Below are 18195 nucleotides of genomic sequence, written 5' to 3' on the forward strand. Positions count from 1 at the left end.
CGGTTGAGTTTGTAAATTTAGTGGTTATACTTTTTTCTTCAGAAGTAGAAAAATCTCAGTTACATTTCTTAACTCTATTCTCGTCTCAAGTAACTACACAGACCTGAAAATTGGAAGGACATTTCACCAAAGGTGTATCAATAAAATGGATGGCTTAGTGTGTTGCAACTTGCAACTTTGGAAGGGAGGTTTCCAAAGTTTGAAGACAGCGCACTATTTGCAAAATCATTTTTTATGTGTGACCGTGACATGCTTTCCACATATCGCTCAAAACCAAGGTTACCGCTGACGGCGCTCTCTCAGACTTAGCTTTGCTTACATTTTATTTTAATTAAAACATAACTTTACTTACATCTCCTTTCAATTAAACATATCTTTGCTTAGATTTTTCTTTGAGGGGTGAAACCAAACTTTATTACTCAAAGTCTACATAAACTGGGATACAGAAGGGATCATGGGGTTCGGAGAACCAAACGTGCCGCCCTTGATCCAAGGAATGTGAGAACTTGCTAAACTATCAGTATAGGTGTTCGTTGCTCCGTAACTTCATCATAGCCTCCGATTCGAAGCAGGTGGAAACGACGTACACAATGAGAGTCGAGGTTTTTCTTTCAATTAAAACATAGCTTTGCTTACAAGCAAAGAGCCCTAATTCCATCTCCTCATTTGGGCTTTAGGCTCACCGGATAGTAGGCTTTTGGTGGGCCGTGTCTACTAGTTCTGACTACCATACAGTTACTATCTGGACCGTATGGCTCGGATCTAACTCTACAAAATTTTCTCTAGAAAAAGAATCTACAAATTCTTTCTTGTTGCAGACTGCCTCATACGTTCTAACTTAATTATGTATATATAGTCCTTTACAAATATTACTTGCTACCAGTGGCGGAGCCAGGATTCGAGTATAGGGGGGGCCGAGTACATATATTGATCTAATCTCGTTGTTAATTACTCATCGCTGCTACTATTTCGATCGTTGGGGGGGGGGGGGGGGGGGGGGGCATTACTCCTGGTAAAAGTCTACGACCGAGGGGGAATGTTAGAAGTATAGTTCTGTTTAAGCTAGATATAAAGGTTAGAGATAGAATATATTTAAATGATGTATTAGTTGTCTCGTACTTTATGTCTGACCCACATTCTACTCTATACATACCCATACTAGAGTCAGATAAATACGCCGGAATATTAGAGTTCTAATATCTTACACAGTATGTACATTATCCCACTGGTCTCTCACATGCATGAACCGCTTTATATGTCACTCACCTCTGTGTGCTCTCGATGATCAGTAGGAATAGAATGTTCCACTTGTATAAGCGGGCACGATGACTAAAAGTCTCGGTGGATGGAGTCCTCCGGGTCATTCACGGCATGATGTCTCGCTCTTGTCTGACTCCCTACCATATATGTCGTACATATGCGAAGAAAAAGGACCGGTGGTTAGGGAAAGAAGGAGAAAAATGCATGCAGACACCTAAAACATTCGTACGTATGGGGCTGGTCCTGCATGTACGAAGCGGCATCGAATTAGCTGGCGCAGGAATTGCTTGCATGCGCCGGAAAAAATATTATAATTTTGTACTATACATTTCCTCGTGTGGAGATAAAAGCAGTCGCTCCTGTTTCAAAGCTTGATTCAATTCCGGCGTGCTGCTGGCTTTTTCTACACAAATTTTGTTAGGACCCGGAGATGGTGCATATTCAAACTTGCAATGCTTGTGTAGTAACCTTTTCCCACCATCAAGTTCGTCATGGATTTAGCTTTTCCACACAAGCTAATGTATATCTATATCTATACTCTACACCTACTATTAAAGGGATTAGGTATTCTTGGTTTGGTTTAGTCCTTTTCATCGATTTTCGTTTGGTTTTTTTAGGTGAAGATTTTCGTTTGGTATGAGCACTAAAGTTTCGTTACAGTTCACTCGTACAGGGTAAGCCATTTGGGCCAGGTACTTGTATGTTGATGGTCCTTCTATGAGCTTTCATAGAGACCGCGAAAAATAATTATGTCAAAATAAATCAACATTATGGGAATAGACGCGGCACCTCCTGTCTGGCTCTTTGATGTAACAACCAACGAGTTATGCATCTTTCACGTTTACTAATCCCACCTCGCTCTTTTAGAATGGTTCCCACCAGTAAATATACAAGCGGGAAGTGGCCTCAGGAATCAACCAACAGACTGTTAAAACAAAGGAGAGCAGCCTCATGTTTAGGATGAGCTAATTAAGCAAGTGAGCTAACTAAAGGAAGAATTGTGGGCTTAAATGGGATATTTAAATGGATGTGGCTAATTAAAGAAAGGATTGTGGGTAAACCGATGAAATAATTAAAAGAATGATTGTGGGCTTAATAAATAGTATATTCAAATAAATAGGGCTAATTAAAGGAAGGATTTGAGGTAAAAAGATAGGATAATTAAAAGGAAGAATCCATAGGCTTCATTGTGGTGGGGCTACTAAATAAAAAAAGGATTTGATTCTCGACTAAAAGGGATGAGGGCGTCATGGTAATTAAAGGAATGATTATAGTTAAATGGAATCAGTGGAAGATTATGCCGCAAAGAAAATATGGACACAGATAAATTGTATCCTATTTTTTATGTTCACTTTGTAAAAGGATGTTGCATTGCAGCATGTTCTTCGTAGTGAATCTGGTGCTACGAGACATGATGCTTGAACAAAACATCATTTTTTCTGTTGCAACACATGGGCACATGTGCTATTATAGTCCTAAGTATGTAAGTGATGTACGTCCATGGTTGTTAGTTGATTTGCATTTACATATGCTTGTGTAAGGGCATCTTCAAGGCGGACCCGTGAATCTCCCGCAACCGTCTGGACCTCATTGTCTGGACCGTCGAAGCCATCCAACGCCGACCTGCATCAGTCAGCGGAACGGTATGGACGCGATTTTCCTGCAAACCGAAGACAAAAGTGGGGGAGGTTTGCGGGAGTCCGGACCGCTCCCAAGCCCGCTTTTGACCGCCCTGGCCCACCAAAACCCGTCAGCCGCCCCTCTTGCACTTTTATTCCGATGCACGCGCCGCTAACCGCGCTGCATTCATGCCGGCCCAGAGCACGCGAACGCCAATATTGATGTCGGGATATGACCGGAGGGAAGGAGGGCGGCGCTGACCGACGCGACATCTCGGCAGTCGCCGCTTCAATGCAGATGCAGATTCCCGAGGAACCAACTCTGGCTGCTGCAGCACATTGAAGCGGCTGACCGGCCCTTCGCATGGCTTGGCCGCAGGTATTTAAGTCACACTCCGGCACTGTCCATATCGCATCCTCCTCCTTCCACCTCCTAGCCGCACCCCCTTCCACATCTCCGACGATGGGCAAGTCCTTGGCGTCGGTGCCGGCAGGCGGTTCTGCGGTGGGATCTGACGGCTCGTGGAGACGCTGCTCTCGGACTGCAGGGTCGTTGTCCTCATCAGGTGGAGGTGACTCAACACAGGCAGAGATCATCATCTCATGAGGAGGACCCGCAGCCGCCGCCGTCGCAGTCCGCTCTAGCAGTGTCGGGCTAGGTCTGCACCGGCACCAATGCAGAGTTCGAGGAGCAGATGGAGCTGATGCTCCGTTGCTCCATCGTCCACGCCAATGGCCCGGCTCCGCCATCGGGGGTGCTCCTCCCTGTGAAGCCGGAGCCGGCATCCCCTCCATGCTCTCCCCCACCGCGCAGCAATGGCGTCCCAATTGGATGTCGTGTCAAGGAAGAGCAGCTCTCCCCGCCGCCCCGGCGCGCCATGAACGAAGAAAGGCTCTCGCCGCCGCCTCGGTGTGCCGGGAAGGTGGAGCGCCGCTCGCCGCCGCCTCGCCATGTCGTCGAGGACGAGCGCTGCTCGCCACCCCACTGCCCATGTCGAGCGGGCGCATTCTGCACTACCTCCATGGGGGCTCCTCGTTGTCGTCATCGTCCCAGAGCGCCATGACGGTGTAGGAATACGCCGACCGGGAGGAGCGCAGGCGGGAATCCGACGTCCCGCGCATCGATCCTAGTTCATGGACTCCAACGTCCCGCCACCACACATCACGGCGGACCCAGACCTGGTGTACGCCTGCGCCCTAGACCACTCTGTGATGACGCCGGAGACAGCCAAGCGCCGTTCCGCCGCGTCGGTGGGAAGATGGCCAGTTATGGCGAGGAATTGTCCGTTGCCGATACCGACGCCTCCTCCGATAACCGCCGCCCTCTCCCTCGGCCCACATCCTCGGTGGCTGCGGCCACACTGCGCAAGAGAAGGTGGAGAGGATCATCCCCGAGCGTCACACGGCCGTCGGAAAGCCCTGCCGCGGCGCCACCACCTTCCGCCGCCCCAAGCCTGACGACGACGACTCCAATGACAGGTCAGGCGACGATGACAAACGAGGAGGAGCAGCCGGCCAGGCCGGCAATGGCTACGAGGTCATTGTGAAGTACATGATAGTTTAGGGTTTTAGTTTTAGGTTTTTAGTTTATGGGGCGAAATACCATCATGTTTTATGTACAAATTATCCTACTTTCAATCAAAATCCGCCGTCTTTATATCAAAATTCACCGTGTTTGCATAAATTTCATCCAGTTGATTTGAGTTGTTGTGAAAATGTATGTGACTAGCGTTGGATGTAGAGCTCCACATCCGTGCCCGTAGACTGGCCACCTCTGTCCGTGAACGAATACGAGAGGTTTTTTGCGGGTTCCGTTGGAGATGCCCTAGGAACATCTACAGCTGGACATCACTAATTTGGCCCCTCAAAGGCCCACGGACACGCACAGTCCATTTTGACTCCTTATATATTTTGGGCCAAATAACTACACCTCTTAAATTATCTTTTCAAGAATTTCACCCCGAGTACCTTATGTGTAGCACGCGGCGGCCAGCAGCGAGTGGCACCCCGCAAGGCTGAAGCATGCCCGCACCCAGCTGTGGCTGCATGCGGCTGCAGTTGCACGGCTGCGTGGGCATGGGAGCACGTGGCCTTTTTCACTGTTTTGACTTTCTCAGCAAATCTTAACACAAAATGAATTTTTTACAAAACTATTTCAGAATCTGACCCTTTTCAGAAACGTCACGGGTCGTGACGTTGCTGCACTATATGAAACACCAAACTAGCTCGCGTTGCTGGCCTGGTCGAGGCGCTACGTGGGAGTGCAGAAACGCCTAAGTGTCTGGCGTTCCTGGAAATGCCAAAGTGTGTGGCGTTGGTGCCCAACTACGAAACGCCAAGTTGGTGGCGTTGCAAGTAGCTTTTTACATTTGCCACTTATTTATGTAGGGGTGCAACGCTAGCTAGGTCGGCGTTTTTAAAGAGAGAAGAAACGATGCGGCTTGTGGCGTTATCAAAAAAGTCAAATTGTGAAATTGTTTTTGAAGGAGTTTATTTTGTGTTAAGATTTGCTGAGAAAGTCAAAACAGTGAAAAAGGCCGGAGCACGTCGGCCAGCACACACCGATGCGGCGGCCAGCGCGAGCATGGGGGTATAGCAAGATGGAAGGAGATTTCATCTGAATGATTTTCCTGTCCCCTCGTGAAACATATTGAATATTCTAATAGTTGATGCCCTCAACTTTTTTAAAATATTCATCGTATATTTGGGAATGTACTTTTTATCTTGTATCTTCTATTTTCCGGTTTATTCTGGTTAGGTAGCTTTTACTTTACTTTACTTTTTTCTATCTTTTTCCGATTCCTTTTTTTTCTGATTTCCATTCTTTTCCATTTCTCCTTTTTTAAAGTTCCCTATATAATAAAAAAATCTCAACATACGGTGATAATTTTTTAATATACTGCGAACATTTTTAATTTTAAATGAACATTTTTGTAATACATGCTAAACCTTTTTAAATATGTACCGAACATTTTAAAAATATACACTGAAATATATGATGCTTTATTTTCATATACATGATGATGTTTTTGTAATATACGATGAATATTTTATGAATACACGCTGACCTTTTTTAATATCAAATAAACATGTTCAAATATATTTTTATTATTTAGTAGCATTTTCTGCACTGGTGTCTGGTGTAATAATGGCTGCTAGTCTTGCAATGGTCTGACCTCCCATGTGTTGTTGGTGTTGCCAACTCGGTTGGAGGCAGCACATACGTCTTTGCTAATCCAACTTTGTGCTTGTAAGGTTGCCCATAATTGTAGTATCATAGCTAGTATCATACATACTAACTAGATAATTTTGATGAGGTGACATAAAATTAAATAAACAAAAAAAGAGTTCAGTATCATATCATTACACCATATCATAATAAATATTGTACTAGTATATGTCTTGCATGAGAATAAAGGAGGTCATCTAAGATACTAATTTATAATGCTATCTCCATCCATATAAATCGGGTCTAATGCGTTTTTTGAGACTATCAGTGAAAGCTTCCTTCACGTATGAATTTGATGATATGCTTTGTGTAACTTGCATGTCATATATTATGCTCTAACATGTGGTCAAACTTAGACTCAAAAAGCATATTAGGCCCTATATATATGGATAGAGGAAGTACTATGCATCATCGAGGTGTAGTATGATACACTAGTATCATATGTATGACATTAACTTATAATACTAACCACTACCGGCAGCCTAATCCGTTCGTCGCCAGTCTCTATCAATTGATCAGTTAGTGCTGCTTCGGAGCTTGTCTAACTAATTTCAAAATAAGTGATCCATTCACAAAAAGTTGGTGTTGATGTGAAGCTGTTTTATAAACTAGTTATGCTTCCAGAGTGTAATATATGAGTATCATCATCAAAGATAAACATTCTAGTCTCATCACTGTATAGTCGAACGAACTTCGCCAACTAGGCCAGCAGACAAGGCCTTTACCGGTGACCTTTTGACTCGGACTATGGCACCACGCACGCATGTATAGCTAACCATAAAAAACTTTTAAGGTTTGCACACGATGAAGTAGTATATATACATTATTATTCCCACTGGTCACTCACATGTCGTCCACTCCTTTGTACATCACTCGCATGCTATGCACATTACACTCTCAACCGGTAGGGTCTGCGTCATGTGCTCTTTTTTGTTAGCAAGTGCGTCATGTGCTCATGTAGAAGGGCAATGATCAAAAGTCACTGGTCGATCGAGTCCGAGTCATTCACAGCATGATGTCTCTCGCCACGATCACCATGTAACTACATATGCGAAGAAAAAGGACCAATAGGTAGGGAAGGAGGGAGAAAATTGCATTTGCAGACACATGTACGGACCGGCGGGTCATGCACGTACGAGAAAGGTCCAATTAAGACTTATTCACAGACACTCCCTTTCAAAGTAGTCGCGGCCTGTGTCGGAGTCTGATTCACGAGTCTCTGCGTGCAAGCTGCTGTTTGATTCATGAGTCGGTGCGTGCAAGCTGCTGATTTTATGCATTGACAGTGGAGATCGTGGGCGGTCACACGTACTGGCTTGCATAAACTTTTCTACATAGAAAACCGGCGGCCATCTGTACGAAACAACGGACAGAAAAATTCTATGCCCGCGGATCATGGAGGTATCTAGCTAGTAATCATCCTTGTCGTCGATGGTACTTTGCTTTATCGGTAGTGCTTTGAAATTCTTTTTCAAGTGTAACTGGTCACAAAAGTAGCTCTAAAGAACCCATAAAATGACATAGTGGAATTTTTGTTGTTGTTTTATGATAAGTTAATTTGGTTTTTAGATGAACAAAGGTGAATTTGTTTATGGCTCTGCTCCGCTTTCCTCATTTCAGCCTTTATATGTTAGTGTGGATAGTGTCTTGCACGAGTGCACACAAATTAAATGGGGCATCACATTTTTAGTTGGATCTTCGCCAAGCAGCCGATGGCCCCTTTAGGCCTTGTACAATGCTAGGGCTTAGGGTAGTGCTTAGAAAAATAAACCGGATTTTTCTGAAGCACCAGTGTCTATTTTTACAGGAGAGACGTCTAGTTACGCGTCCATCCTATACAAATAAGTATCGGTGCTTAAGAAAAGTTTGGTTTATTTCTTTAAGGCCTTGTACAATGAGAGGTGCTTAGAGAGATGCTTAGAAAAATAAACCGGATTTTTCTGAAGCACCGATGCCTATTTCTACAGGAGAGACGCTTAGTTAAGCGTCTATCCTGTACAAATAAGCACCGGTGCTTAAGGAAAGTCTGGTTTATTTCTCTAAACACCTCCCCTAAGCACCTCTCATTATACAAGACCTAAGCATCTTCTCTAAGCACCTTGCATTGTATAATTATGGATCGAAGGCAGCTGATGATACAAGCACCGACCGATCTTTTGACTAGGACTAAAGCATTGCGCACATTTTTTTCTGAAAAATATTATATACACATGCATGCAGCTGCATTCAACTTCAGATAACCAATTTTCTTTAATACACCAACTAAAAAAACACAATACACACCAACATGCACCAGCACGACCGAGTAGTGTACACGTTAATCCCACTGGTCTTTCACATGCATGCACTGCTTTGTACGTACCTGCTCGGTAGGGTCTTCCTCATGTAGAAGTGCGTACCATGACCATAAGTCTCTGGTCGATCGAGTGCGAGTCGTTGACGGCCTGATGTCCCTCTCACTCTACACTACATTTTTGAAGAACAAGGACCAAGGTTATGGAAAGAAGGAGAACACTGCGTGCAGACACTCAAGAGTCAAAACACTCGCACCCACGGGGCGGGTCATGCACGATATGAAGCAGCATCGAACTAAACTAATGCAAGAAGTCATCGGTCAGACCCCAGCTTTCTTGCATGCGCCAAAAACAAAAATCATAATTATTGTACACTCTACATTTCCTCGTTTGGCGATGAAAGAAGTCGCTGATGTTTCAACGCTTGATTCAATTCCGGCGTGCTGCTGGCTTTTCTACACACATTTTGTTAGGACCCGGAGATAGTTAGTGTGCATTTTTTTTCCTTTTATACGGGGAAGTAATAGTGTGCATTTTTCGCAAAAAAGAAGAAGAGATAGTGTGCATTCACACGTGCTTGTGTAACCTTTTTCCACCCTGAAGTTCGGCATGGGTTTATCTTTCCCACAAAAGCTCACAGTACTAATAAGTACGTACATGATGCACGTCCATTGGTGTTTAGTTTTCAAGCATCATACACGCCATGCATGACCCCAGGATGCATCTGCATTCCACTTCACAAAATCAGAAAAAACACAATACACACCGGCATGCATCTCCACGAGACCAAGTAGTGTATACATTATCCTTCCCTCAAAGAAAGAGTATATATATACATTATCCCACTGATCTCTCGCATGCATGTACCGTTGTGTGTCTACATTCTCTTGTTTGTGCGTACGTCACTCACCTCTGCTATGCTCTCGATGATCAGTAGGAATACAAAATTCCTTCTTGTATAAGCATGCACGATGATCAAAAGTCTCCGGTGGATGGAGTCCTCCGGGTCATTCACGGCATGATGCGTCGCTCTAGTCTCTACCGCATAGTAGTACGAATATATGAAGAAAAATGAAGGACTGGTAGTTAGGGGAAGAAGGAGAAAAATGCATGCAGACACACAAACATTCGCACGTACTGGGCTGGTCATGCATGCACATACGAAGCAGCGTCGACTTAGCTGGAACCCGGCTTGCTTGCATGCGCCAAAACAAAAATTATAATTAATGTACTCTATGTGGAGACAAAAGTAGTCGCTCATGCTTCAAAGTTTGATTCAATTCCGGCGTGCAGCTGGTTTTTTTCAACACCAATTTTATTTGGCATTCACACCTGCATGCTTGTGTGGTATCCCTTTTTCCACCCTCAAGTTCGGCAATGGATTTACCTTTTCCACACAAGCTAATAGTACCAAGTACGTATACATGATGTAAACGTCCACAGGTGTTATTTGACGTGCATTCACACATGCTTGTGTAACCATTTTTCACCCTCAAGTCAAGTTCGGCATTGATTTACCTTTTCCACGAAAGCTACTAGTACAAAGTACGTGCTTGATGTACGTCCACTGGTGTTACCATTGAAATTGCTGGCTCTGCACGTACATGAACTGTCATTACAGTACACATGAATGTGGAACGAACTTGTTCGCAAAAAAGGAAAAAATAAGTACAACAAACTCACGAACACACGGAAAAGGAGGCAGAGATCAAAACTATTGGGCAAGATCTATCATGTCGTGTCGCTCCTGCGGGCGACGCAGGAGGAAACCCTATCCAGTTGCTGCGAGTCTTCCTCAATCCTCCCCTCTGCTACCATTTGGGGGTGTCGTTGGGCAAAGCCAGTGCTGCGGTGTCGGTGCGCGGGACGCTAGATCTGGTGGAGGCTCGCGCGGCGGCATGGTGTGCACGCCGGTGTCAGTCGTGAGCTCAGGAGGGAGGTATGGTGCACGCGGAGGTCCATCTGCAGGCAGTGGCCTCAGCAGGGGCGGCAGCTATGTCTTGCCATGGCAGCGACTTGAGAATTTGAGGTGGTTGCGGCTTCAAGAAGAAGGTGGAAGGTGGTAGGGTGGAGAGCGTCTATCGGCGGGGCTTCCTACCGACATGCAGCTTTGGTGGCAGAGGTTGGTGGTGCTCCTCCCTTAAGCGAGTCTCAACGCGTCATATGCATCCCAGAGCATGCAAGTGGGCCTCTTTTGATACGTAAGGGTGACATGCTGCTTGTCTGCCCGTCCAGCTTTGCGCTTGGCGGCACGGGCCGGCCAGCTACGGCTACCCTCTGTAAGCTCACAACTTTTGGATGAAGTTGGAGTGGTTGCATAGATCTGGGTGAAAACTCAACAACGACCTTGCTGCCGGTCCTAACAATATTGATTCATAAGCCAAAAGCCGAAGTAAAAAAAAAACCTATTTTGAAGCTTTTGTGGTTTTTTTTGCCAAAATGGAAAATCTGTAAAATCAGAAGTAAAAGCCCTAATAAACATGGCCCATGATGTACGTACAGTACTGTAAGAACAAAATATACCTTCAAAAGCCCTAACAAACTAGGTCCGCAAGGAGCGAGCTAGCCCACCCTTGCTTGAGCCCTCAATGGCAGGTGATTTTATAGTTTTTTTTTCTATAAAAATATACCTTGAGAAGCTAGTTGTAGATGGTCTCATTTTTCATGTACGTCCAATGAAGTTAGTATTGAAAGTGCGGCTCTGTGTGCACATGGGCGTGATTATAGTACACATGCATGTGCAACAAATTCGGGGACACACAGAGGGAGGTAGAGATCAAAACTATCGGCCAACATTTATCAAGCTGACGTACCCACACACGTAGGGCGGCCCAGGAGAAAACCCTAGCCATCCGCCACGAGTGTTCCTCCCCCCTCCCCCTTTCCCGCTGCCGCCGGAGGGTATCGCCGGGCCTAGCTACTAGAGCTTGTTCGGCCGATGCTTAAGGTGCTATGGCACAACTTGGTTCCTTTTCATGGTACAGTTCTTGGTCCCATTTTAATTTCCTTTTGACATGGGGTATTGTTTATTATTCCTATCATCATGGGCCATTCCTAGTTTGTGTTTACTAAGTTTCAGTGTGCAATGTTGGGAACTGAGCCGTGGGCTGTATTGCATTGAAATGTGTGTGTAAGGTGTTAGTATTCATTCATGTACTTCCAGTTTCTTTTTACTCCGCAAATAAGATATGTTTGAAGTCAAGCTACGTAAACTTTGACCAAATTTATATTAAAGAATATCTACATCTATAATACTACTAAAGTTATAGTTAGAAAATAATTTCATGATAAATCTAATGATATTGATTTCGTATTGTTCATGTTGGATTTTTTATTATAAAGTTGGTCGGATTTTATGAAGTTTTACTTCAGAGAAATTTTATGTGTGGACTTAAAAGAAACAGAGGGAGTACCTGGGCAAAAAAGCTAGACATGTGTTTCATTATGGGGATCCTAGGGGCTCCTTCCAACTAACTAAACTTGTCCCCTAAATTTCAAGGGATGGGCCGATTTTCCCATCTGACGCCCAACGATAGAATTCCACGTTGGATCAATCCATAAACCAGAACAAACGCTTCGAACATGTAGCTTTACTCCTGTATGAGGGCCCTTGGTCTTCGGGAGGGCCTGTGCCACCACACCTATAGCACGTGCCGAGGACCGGCCCTGAGTACGGTAGGCATGTAGCCATACAGGGGGATTCGTGGAAACAACCTCTACATTTTATTTTTATTTTTTTGAGACAAGGAAGCAACCTCTACATGATGACCGATCAGTCTTGGTCCAACAATTCATTGCATACAAACGACTTGCAATTTCCACTGATTTCCTTCGCACAGTGTGCAGTGTGGGCTCCTGGTGTGCACCACGGCACTTTGCATGCATGGTGGAGTATGTTGTGGCCGGGCTGCTAGCTACTTTGGCTCGCGTCGGTCAAGGTCACGAGCCGGAGGACCAAGAGGACAGCCACACGTACCATTGATCGATTGAGACCGATCTTCCGGGCCGGCACGACGTCAGAGGCAGCGGGGCACAACTTTTATGACTGCGCCGCATGAAGTGCCGTCCGGTGCACTCTCCGCGTACACGCCGCGTAGCACGCACCACGGTGCACATAGATAGATTCCTCCCTTCTCCCGAAAGGAATGAATCGCTTGCAGCTTCTTTGAGTTCCATCGATGTACTTTTCCCCATCAATTTCCAAGCCTGTTTCGGCATTCGGTTAACTTGTTATTAGTAGAAAGAGTACTAAAAAAAGTGAGTATAGCTATCAAAGGCAACTCACTAAGGTTGATTGGGACAACTAATTAACGCTCTCCTTCCCGAGCCACTTTTTTCGGCGTTTTGTCCTCGCTTACCAATTTTTTTTCAAGAAATAAATACGAACATAGATGCTCACAAATGCGGACCGTTCCTTCTTGTAGTCAATAAAAGATTTGGCTTATTCTCTCTACGACACACATCGAGCAAGCGAAGTGCTGACACTTTTGGTTTTGCTTGAGCCGATCAAATTTTGCTAGAATAAAAAGGTGTATACCCATTATTAGACTGAATGAGGTAACCTGGACCCGCAAAACAAGGTCATGAAATATCGGTTGCTTGAGCCGATCAAATTTTGCTAGCAGAAAGGGGTGTAGACCCATTAGACTGAATGAGACAAGCTTAAGCTGCAGAATAAGGTCGCGAAATATCGGTTGCTGGAGCCAATCAAATTTTGATAGCAGAAAAGGGTCTGGATCCATTAGAGTGAATGAGATAAGCTGAAGCCGCAAAACAAGGTCACAAAGTATCAGTTGCTTCGGCCGATCAAATTTTGCTCGCAGAAAGGGGTGTAGACCCATTAGACTGAATGAGGCAAGCTTAAGCCGCAAAACAATGTCACAAAATATGGGTTGCTTGAGCTAATCAAATTTTGACAGCAGAAAGGCGCGTAGATCCATTAGACTGAATGTGATAAGTTGAGGCCGCAAAACAACGTCACGAAATAAGGGTTGCTTGAGCCGACGAAATGTTGATAGTAGAAAGGGGCGTAGATCCATTAGACTGAATGTGATAAGTTGAGGCCGCAAAACAAGGTCCCGACGTATCAGTTGCTTGAGCCGACCAAATTTTGCCAGCAGAAAGGGGTGTAGAGCCATTAGACTGAATGAGGTAAGCTTAAGTCGCAAAACAAGGTCACAAAATATCAGTTGCTTGAGTCGATCAAACTTTGATAGCAGAAAGGGGTGTAGATACACTAGACTGGATGAGGTAAGTTCAAGCCCCAAAACAAGGTCATGAAATATTGGTTGCCTGAGCGGATCAAAATTTGCTAACAAAAAGGGGTGTAGATTCATTAGACCGAATGAGGTAAGCTGATGTCGCAAAACAAGGTCATGACATATTACAATGCCAGGAGATGGAGTCCCTCAAAGTACCGAGCAGTCATGGAGATATACAACCACAACTCGATCTCACAGGTCGGAGATGTGATGTGCCGATCAAAGGAAATGCAGTGAAGGGCATGGATGGGGGACACTTGCACTTATGATCATTATACTAGTTACCGCTCCTTCAAAAATTACAAATATATAGTCCCTTCATTCATAATGTAGTGCATATATATTTTTAAAAAAGTCGAACTTTACAAACTTTGATCAAGTTTCTAGAGAGAACTATTTATATCTACAATATAAAATATATAAAAATACGAAACTATGTCTTATTATAAGTCTAATGATGTGAATGTTTTATCCACAAACTTGATCAAAGTTTATGTGGTTTGATTTTTCAAAAAATCTACCTGTACTACATTATCGAACGGAGAGAGTATAACATTTCAGTTTATTTTCATTAAGACTGCATGGTACACTTCAGCATGCCCACCACCCACACCAACTTTAGTCAATTGTATTTATATGATTAACGGAAAAGCTTCCATTATCTCGAGAAAACTAATATACACCTATAATTCTATAAAAATAACGTGTTACTCGTTTGAGGACGACCTAGGCCCCATGTATGCACGATTTCGTTGGACCAATCTAATCAGTCATACTCCTAGTATAACTATTATTTAAGTCAAATTGATACAGCTATAATATTATTCAAGTAGAAACAGACTCAGAAATATCTATCCACGCCGATCCACACTTGCCGGCTCACCCCAACACACAAGACATGTTCGTTCGATCGAGCTCTCTCCATCACATCGTCTGTCAAAGTCCATCCATGGCCTGTCACTGTGTCACACAAAGAATTTCGTCTCCTTCGGCCGCCGATCGATCGGTGGCCGAGGACGTGAAGACGACGACGGGGGTGGCGTCGCATTCTGAGATACTACTACGGCGCGACCGCTGCTGCCGATGAGTGCACGCTGACGGTGACGCGCGCTATATCTGTAGCTGTAGCTTTTCGAGGTGCGGTGCGGCCTGGCGGTGATGCTTGGAACCTTCGTGTTCTCTCGTCCACGTGCGTGCCGGCGCCGCTGACCTGAGCGGCCCTCCCGCCGGCGGCACTAGCACCGGTCGGTCGGTCGGTCGATCCATCAGTTGGCTAGCCGCGCATGCGCCCTCCACTCGGGCCGTGTGTATATAAGCTAGCCACACCCACGCTGCAAAGCACATACATTCACTCGCCAGTCGCCGCCAACTCGCACGCGTCTTGAGGAGCTTGCTGGCTGCTCACGCGTCTTCAGCACAGCACAGAGAGAAAGAGAGAGTAGATAGCATGGCGTCCAGGGAGGTCAGAGTCCAGATGGCGGGGGTACTGGACGGCAAGCCGAGGTGTGCTCCGTCCCCGGAAACGCTTCTCGTTCGTGTCCCCTCGCGGGCCACCGGCGGCGCGGCCGTGGCTTCTCACGCTGACACGCCGTGCTCTGTCTCCTTCAGCGTGCCGGGCTCGCCGTCGGGTCTCCACCTCGCGCAGCTTGGCATGCCGCCGTGCGTCCGCGGAAACGGCGCCGACGTGGGCGCTACTCGGGTGCCGCTGAGCGAGTCGAAGGTCGAGCTGGTTCACCACCCAGCCGTGCCGCAGCTGCTGAAGCAGGCCCGGCACCACTCGCAGCCGTCCTTGGTGGTCAGAGTCGGCGGCGAGGTGCCGACGGTGCTGCGGAGCGACAGCACGCGGGAGCGAGACCGGCGGTTTGACCACTTCAAGACGTTCTCTGGCCGCCTTGAGCGCCAGCTCTCCAGCCTCCGCGGGGTGCCACAGGATATCGACGTCGAACAAGGTGCAGCGTCAAAGATCTCAGAGGAGGACACAGACGAGGACGATGAAGTGCCCACTGCCGACCGCTACTTCGCCGCGCTCGAAGGCCCCGAGCTTGAGACCCTTCGTGTACGTACCACGTAACCGTGTCACGTACACCGATCTCAGAGGAGCTCTAGAAAATTTTTCACCATTACATTCTTTGTGTCTAATGACCTCATGAACATGCAGTCGACAGAGGTGGCGGTGCTTCCTAAGGACGAGACATGGCCGTTCCTGCTCCGGTTCCCCATCAGCGCCTTTGGGATGTGCCTTGGCGTGAGCAGCCAGGCCATGCTCTGGAAGACCCTGCAGACGGAGCCTTCCACCAAGTTTCTTCACGTGCACCCGGTCGTCAACCACGTCCTCTGGTGGGTCTCCGTCGCACTCATGGGGGTCGTCTCAATCACCTACCTCTTGAAGATCGTCTTCTACTTCGAGGCCGTCCGCCGTGAGTTCCATCACCCGGTGCGCGTCAACTTCTTCTTCGCGCCATGGATCGCCTGCCTCTTCCTCGTCAAGGGTTTGCCACATCCGGTGTGGGAGATCCACCACGCCGTCTGGTATGTGCTCATGGCTCCCATCTTGTGCCTCGACCTTAAAATCTACGGACAATGGATGTCTAGCGGCGAGCGACGCCTCTCTAAGGTGGCTAACCCATCCAACCACCTTGCCGTCGTCGGCAACTTCGTCGGTGCGCTGCTAGGCGCCAGGATGGGACTCCGGGAGCTGCCCATCTTCTTCTTTGCTGTCGGGTTGGCCCACTATGTCGTGCTCTTCGTCACTCTCTATCAGCGGCTCCCGACCAACGTGCAACTCCCCAAGGAGCTCCACCCAGTGTTCTTCCTTTTCGTTGCCGCACCTAGCGTTGCATCCATGGCGTGGACAAGGATCTCTGGCGAGTTCAACAATGGTGCTAAGCTCCTTTACTTTGTCTCACTATTCCTCTATGTGTCGCTGGTGGTACGCGTCAACCTCTTCCGGGGGTTTAGGTTCTCCCTGTCATGGTGGGCATACACATTCCCGATGACGAGTGTGGCCTTGGCGACAGTGTTGTATGCATCAGAGGTAGACAACATGCTGACACGGGCACTGGCAGTCGGATTGTCAGGAATCGCTGTTGTCACAGTCACCAGCGTCCTAGCCACCACCATGTACCATACCTTCGTGCGCAAGGACCTCTTCCCCAACGACGTATCCATCGCCATCACACGGCGAAGGCCCAAGTTTAGCAAGATCCTCGCGCACCTTCGGTCGTCGAGCTCTGATGTCAAGGAGCTTGTTCTCTCCATCCCAAATTTCAGTTCCAATTCCAAGCAGGGCGCATACTCCGATGATGCCGGCTCCAACTCCAGGATGAGCGGGAGTGTCGGCGAGTCTCCAGTGGCGCACGGGCATCGAAGAACAGAGTGTTAGACGGTCGGTGCAAGACATGGTGCATGTACGCACGGCTAGCTTATGTTGATTAGTAGTACTTGTATAGAGTTCTTTATATTTTTTTCTTCATTCTTTTTCTTCTTTGCGGACTTGCAGCACATAGTTGCAAATTAGGACTGCACTGACGTAACATTTTTCCACCTTCAAGTTCACCGTGGATTTACCTTTTCCACACAAGCTACTAGTACTAAGTACGTACAAGAAAGGTGTAAATGATGTACGTCCACAGGTGTTAGTCGATGTGCATTCACATATCCTTGTGTAACCTTTTTCCACCCTCAAGTCAAATTCGGCATGGGTTTACCTTTTTCACGAAAGCTACTAGTACTCTCTCCGGTCCTAAATACAATTCTTTTAGAGATTTCAAATGGAGTAAAATAAGTGAATCTACACTATAAAATGTGTTTGTATACAGCTTTACGTTATCCCAATTGGAATATCTAAAAAACTTATATTTAGAAATGGAGGAAGTACTAATTGTGTATACTTGATGTGTTTTTGCTGGTGTTTTTTTTTCAGAGTTCGTCAAAGTGTACCGTATTTTAACAAATAATATAAAAATTATACGTAGCAAAAATAATATCATCAGAAACTATGTTTAACTATGAATTCAATGACATAATTTTTCATGACATGAATTAACATTTTAATAGTTAAATTATGATCAAACTTTGACATAAAATACGAAGAGGACCAATAAATCAAGATAGAGATACTCAACTTTTTGACTGCACCACATTGCGCTCGTCCGTTTGACTGCACCACACTGCACTCGTCCGGTGCACTCTCCGCGTACACGCCGCGTAGTAGCACGCAGCACGGCACATTATTGCTTGGAAAGCACATCGATGGATCTCCGAGAAGCTGCATGCTATTCATTCAATAATGCTCTAGGCCGGTAAAAGTTCGTACCTTGGATTCCTTTTGAAAAAAGGAATCAAGTAATGAGTGTAATCTACGTACGGTCAAAGGTACTCACATTCGAGTTGGTTCTAGGCCAGGTTCATGGGCACATACGAGGAAGGGTTTACTTGACTTGACGATCCCATAGCTACTGGTTAGCTAAGACTGCCTAAACGGTATGATGTATGTTAAATAGTCATTTTTTATGATAGATAAAAACACCAGG

At 46.1% G+C, this 18195-nt stretch overlaps 1 protein-coding gene across 1 annotated transcript; it reads left to right on the top strand.

Annotated features, from left to right (window-relative positions):
- Positions 1-15022: 15022 nt before the first annotated feature.
- Positions 15023-17378, top strand: LOC123182666 (S-type anion channel SLAH2). The gene is made up of 2 exons (XM_044595318.1): positions 15023-15719; positions 15822-17378. Exons 1-2 carry the CDS (start codon positions 15111-15113, stop codon positions 17043-17045), a joined length of 1833 nt encoding a protein of 610 aa, XP_044451253.1. The 5' UTR covers positions 15023-15110; the 3' UTR covers positions 17046-17378.
- The last annotated feature ends 817 nt before the right edge of the window (positions 17379-18195 follow it).

This window comes from Triticum aestivum, chromosome 1A, assembly GCF_018294505.1.
Source record: "Triticum aestivum cultivar Chinese Spring chromosome 1A, IWGSC CS RefSeq v2.1, whole genome shotgun sequence".
NCBI lineage: Eukaryota > Viridiplantae > Streptophyta > Magnoliopsida > Poales > Poaceae > Triticum > Triticum aestivum.